Raw genomic sequence first — 5,604 nt, forward strand, 5'->3', positions numbered from 1 at the left:
CTTCTTCTTCTTCTTCTTCTTCTTCTTCTTCTTCTTCTTCTTCTTCTGCTTCTTCTGCTTCTTCTTCTTCTGCTTCTGCTTTGGAAGGCATAACAATTGGGGTTAAGTGACTTGCCCAAGATCACATGGCTAGTAGCGTTAAATGTCTGAGGTTGGATTTGAACTCAGTTGCTCCTGACTCCAGGGCCGGTACTCTATTCACTGTGCCACCTAGCCACCCCTACCATTGCTTCTTAGTGTAGTTCTCTGAGTTTTACACTACCTTAGGCTTTTTGTGTTCATTGTTTCCTTTGGACCCTTTTAGGCAGGTAAATAAAGAGATTATGATCCCCATTTTACAGCTGAAGAAAATGAGAGCTACAGGGATTAAGTGACCTAGTGAGTTTAATAGCAGAGTTTCAGCTTTTACAAGCTTCAATGTCAACAAATACTTCATCAAAAAAGCATTTATTAGCTATTTACTATGACTAGGTGCCTACTTTCTGCAAAACACTTAAGAGCTTGGTAAGTTACAAAGACCTTGGGATGTCTTGAAGGCCAAGCAAGGACCCTGAAGACCTCATTTTGTATTCTTAGCCCTGAAAGTCTTCAATGGGTCCCTGTGCAATATTTCTAGTCTCCTGAGCCTCCTTCTCTTCACAGGCACCCTGTGCTCAGAGGAACATTTGGTAGGCTGGTTTACTTCCATGGAATTCTTTGTGTCCATGGATACTAAGATCCACCTTGGCTCCCTGCCTCTCGGACCCCTGACTCTATCCAGGGAATTCTTCTTTCCAGAGCTGTTTAGTAGGTTGAATGTGACTCTTAACACAGCCAAGCTGCTAAGAGTTGGGGAAGGCCTCTTGGACTAGTGCACTTATTCTTTGTCATGATCAGCACTCCTTTCATGGCAGGAGGAAAACAAGGAGGCCACATGCAGAGATATGGATGAAGATTCCTTCCTGCTAATGCTTCCCCTGAGACATTCATTTTGCATGGCAAGCAGCTGTTGGAGCAGAGTTTTTCCAACGATAGTTTGACATCTGCACACAGCTGTTCATTTCCTCACTCTGGACCCAAGTGACATCTCCCTTCCTATTTTGCTGATTGTTCAAGGGATCATTTTGGAAGGAATGGAGTAAAGTAGACAAAATTCTTCTCATTTGCAAGAACCACCTACCCATCCTTTCACTGGTTTTCAATAATCCATATAAGCCAGTTATATAAACCAGTCTCATGATGCAGGTTTTTCAGGTCTTGAGATTATCTTCAGACTTTTCCCACTGCTCATTCATATCCCTTCTGAGAATGGACAGGGAAAAAAGAAGTACAGATTTAAAAACTTAAACCTGTCAAGTTGATTTTTCTGGTTTAGAAAACAATAAAAAAAATTACGTTTTTCTAGACTTGCACTTAGTAGGAAATGCTGAATGAATGAAAGGTTGGTCAAGGGTTGGCAAGGTGGTTACCCCAGAAGTCAATAAGGTATTTCATTGACTTGTGAGGTAACTTCCATTTCCTGCACTCGATAGATCTCGTTGAGAGATGTCAGTCATTCTATCAAAAAATGGAAGAGAAAGTTGAAAAAAAAAAAACTAAATCAAAATTGTAGAATTTGAAAGCTGTGTTTCTCTCCAAAACTCCCATCCTACATTCCACTTTCACTACCATTCCTTTTCTCTCCCCTTGCTCATTGAGGCAGTGTGGGCTGATGGAAAGAACAAAGGGTTTGAGTCAGGAGGTTTGGGTTCTAGAAGCAGCTCTGCCTCTAAAAAGTCAGGAGATTTTAAGTAATATATCTATCTCTTAGTCTTCTCATCTGTCGAATGGGGATAATAGCTGCCCTATCTACTTCATGTAGATTTCCTGTGAGGATTTTCATGAGATCATATCTATGAACAGATCTTTAAAAATTTTTAAATGCTATATGAATTTATACTGGTATCATCAATCAATCAACCAATCAATCGTCATTATCATTGTTAGCTGGCTGGACACCTATCAGCCTTCCTGACTATTTCACATAAAATCCTGTTTCTTGATGTCCTAACCTAGTGTATCACCTTAGGCAAGTTACTTGACCTCTTAAGGTCTCTGTTTTTTCATCTGTATAATGGGTAGTGACAGGAGGGAGGGTTCCTGGCCTAGGTGATCTGTAGAGTCCCTTCCAACTTTAAAGTTCTGTGGATTCTCTAACCTCTTCAGTGGAGTCATCCTAGGATTCCAGCTCACTTCCCTGAAAATGAGAGGGTTGGGCTAGATCATCCCTAATCTTCTTCTAATCATCTAATCATCATCTTCTGGCTCTAAATCCCATGAGCTGAATGAACTTTTATCCTCCATGGTACTTCTATACCTTCCTAGCAGGCTGGTGATCCTGAGGAGACAAGTTTCACTTTCTGGTCTCTGCTATTGCCCTGTCTGTTTAGAGTCAGGCTGAAAGTCTCTTTACTTTCTCCTTAGGATTTCTCCAGACCCCGCCCACCCCAGAAGGCTCTGCCTGCCAATCCTGTGCCAGGTCGCAAGACACTCCCAAAGAATGGCGGCTCCTCTGCCCTGCTGCCCCCTGCGGCTGGAAGCAGCCCCCGGCACCTTCAGCCACTAGCGATTCCAGCTCCCAAGGTGTGTCTCCCAAGCATTTAGAACTGGAACAGGTATAAGTTGCCCCTGGGGTCCAGAAGAGGTGGGGATGAAAGAACAGACTCTTCTATGGCCTTCTGCAGTCCATGTTCCAGATGAGGCATTTGGTCAGTTCTTTTGTGGTTGGTGTGTTGCTGTGTTCCCTATTCTGGGTGGGGATGGGGGAGGTAATGAAGTCAGTTAATTAGCCCAGCTTTAGTTTCACACAAAATGCTGACAGATCCATGAACAGAGGGAAGATTGAACCCCTTGCTTAGCTCTTAGGCTGTAGGGATATGTTTTGTTGGTGCCTTGTTTTTTTTTCTGGAGAAGCAGGGCAAAGGGGGCTTTTCTTATCACTATGGCAACCGTGCCTACATATTGGCAATAAGAGTTATGGTTAAAAGTCCTGGGTTTGAATCCTAACTCTACCACTTATTAGCTCCGTAATTATGGGGCAGGTCAGTGTACCTCTGAGCCTCAGTGTCCTCATCTATTAAATGGGAGGGCCAATGTGAGGATGGCAGTTTGTACACTTTAAAGGATTTGAAATGTGAGAGTTTGTTATGGATGGACAGACTCATATTCATTGAGAGAAGTCACTCTCTTAGTGGTCATGTTTAGCAAACATCCAAGTACTTAAGTTTGTTTCTGTTTAGTGCATTGAACTAATTGTTTCCCCTGTTTTTTTCCAAAGTTCACAGATTTCAGAGCCCAGAGGGCTGGAGGAGTGACTAGCTCAAAAATCTAATCCCAACACTTGACTTGAAGAGTCCCAACCGGAATTCCCTTTTTCCATGAAGACCCTGGAAATCACAAAAAATATCGATGGCCTTATAATCAGGCCATCTCACGTAATTTACCTCCTCCCCCCACCTTCAACCTCATCACCTCCAATTCTTTGATACTTTGACCCAGAATCAGTATGCTCTAGCTTCTTTTGGAAGCCCAGAGCGACTTATTTCTAACAAAGTTTAAGTGTTGTTTTGTGCAATATATGATTTAGGGAAGGGGAGAGAGTAGGAGCCTGGGAAAGAAGATGAATGTTGGCTTAACCCGACTGTCAGCCACTCAGCATATCTACAGAGACTGGGTCATTTACCTTCCAGTGGTCACCTGAGCCTACGAAGAAGAAGAACTTGGGCTAACGAGGGATGCTGCATCTGTCTCCCAAGCCTGGAGAACCCATCCTGCGGCTTGTGGAGGAGGACCCATCCACCACGTCTTCCACGCCCTCTCTAAGAAGCTGGAACAAGAAGTGGTTCAGCTCCAGAAAGCCCTGGGACCCAGAGAAGAACCAGAGGAAAATCCCTGCAGCGATCAAGCTGTGCCTGGTCACAAGAGCCATCTTGGTTGGGATGCTTTTTGTTGATTCCTTGTTCATTTGTGATGCGTATCCTGTGGAGGTCTGAGTGCTTTTCCTTCCCTACTCCCCCTTCCACGTCCATTATTCATAGGAGTCATTTTTGACTCCAATAGGTACTACAGTTAGGTTAACCGCTCCATCTACAATAACATAGACAGCAGGGGGAGCACCATGCGTATGCCTCCTCTGAGCCATAATGGTAATGCCAAAGGTCATGAGTACCAAGAGATTGGGACTCTTATTCTCCTTGGTGCACATCAGGTACATTCCATTCTAGCACTAGCTACCCTGTTTGATCACTCCCCCCCCCCCACCTCCTTCTCCCTTAGGCCCTCGATATAATGATGTGTGGTGCTTTGGTGAATGGACAGTAACAAGCCCTGTCTTCCCAGGGATGTGGTGCATATAGCTATCCTCAGGGCTTACTAGTAATTCCCTAAAACTGCAGAGAGGGTCTTGCTTATAGATCTGTGTTTATCTTTGTGTTTGGGCTTTCTGGTTTTGGATCTCAGGATTGCTGACTGGAATAGGATTGGCAAGGTGGAGACATTAATGATGCCCTACCCCCTCCCCACAAACTTAGTTTATTTTTTATTTTGTTTCATGAAATCGGGGGTAAAGGCAGACATTTTGGTTTCCAATGTGAATCTAAAGAATTGCCATGTGACTTAGGTTAACTCTGACTACTACCTGGTTGGCCATCTTCTGTCTAATGTTCAGCCCTCTCTAGTCAAATATTCCAGAAAGATATTGAATCCTTGAATTTCCCAGCTCTGAAAATTATTCTCCCTAGCAAAAGACCCAGAAGAGTGTCCAGATCGCAAGTTCATTTGGAATGTTGCTGCAGCATTTCCCCTGCCAGCCAGCTCACTGCCCCCTTTATAAACGGTTCATCCTAAATGTCCCACTTCTTCATAGATCTGTGGGAGCTATCCCAGAAAAGAATATTTGTGTCTAGGAGAGAAAATGAAAAGAAAAATGGCTTCATTAGCTATTTGTACATTGGCAGAGATTCCAGTGGTTAAGCCAGCTGTTTTCTCTAGCCTTCTTGAAGCCTCTCTCCTAATCCCTAATTATAGGAGATGGACAGCTGAGATGTCTAGCTGATGGGAGAAGGGCAAGCCAACCATTTAATCTTAAAATCATTTCTCCCTGAAACAACATGGAAAGGAAACCAGTGATTTGATTTTTCAAAGACCTCTTTCTCCTTCCTACGCCCTGTCCCCACAAATGGGCATTGGGAACTGGAAATGGGTGAATTTTCTCTGGATCTCTGACCCATGTATTGTTTCTGCCTCTATTCCACAGACGCAGGTCAAGCTGATAGAATCTCAGGCTTGTAAAGAGATTTAGTCACTGCCCTCTTCCCTGATTCCCATTTCTTTACCATACCCAAGAAGCACTGCTCAGGATATAAGCCCAAGAAAATCCCAGGGAATATAAAATTCAGAAACCAACTGGAAAGGTACCCCAGCCCCTTTGAAAGCTGAAGAGCTATAGGCTGAGGCTTCACAAAAACAAAACCTTCCAAAGTAAACTTTCAGTATATGGGCGTGTGTATATGTGAGTGTGTGTGTGTGTGTGTGTGTGTGTGTGAGAGAGAGAGAGAGAGAGAGAGAGAGAGAGAGAGAGAGAGAGAG

The 5,604-nt window shown here is 43.7% G+C and overlaps 1 protein-coding gene across 1 annotated transcript in view; it reads left to right on the forward strand.

Annotated features, from left to right (window-relative positions):
* Nucleotides 1-5,487, forward strand: part of ADAM19 (ADAM metallopeptidase domain 19) — a 132,438-nt gene extending 126,951 nt beyond the window's left edge. Inside the window, exons 22-23 of the mRNA XM_069102491.1 lie at nt 2,443-2,601; nt 3,296-5,487. Coding sequence (XP_068958592.1) covers nt 2,443-2,601; nt 3,296-3,349 — 213 coding nt within the window. The 3' untranslated portion in view covers nt 3,350-5,487. The remainder of the gene's footprint in view (nt 1-2,442; nt 2,602-3,295) is intronic.
* Nucleotides 5,488-5,604: the final 117 nt, after the last annotated feature.

Source organism: Petaurus breviceps, unplaced genomic scaffold (assembly GCF_028583685.1).
Source record: "Petaurus breviceps papuanus isolate PSGF00001 unplaced genomic scaffold, PetGlider_PUasm1.0 551, whole genome shotgun sequence".
NCBI classification, from domain to species: Eukaryota; Metazoa; Chordata; class Mammalia; order Diprotodontia; family Petauridae; genus Petaurus; species Petaurus breviceps.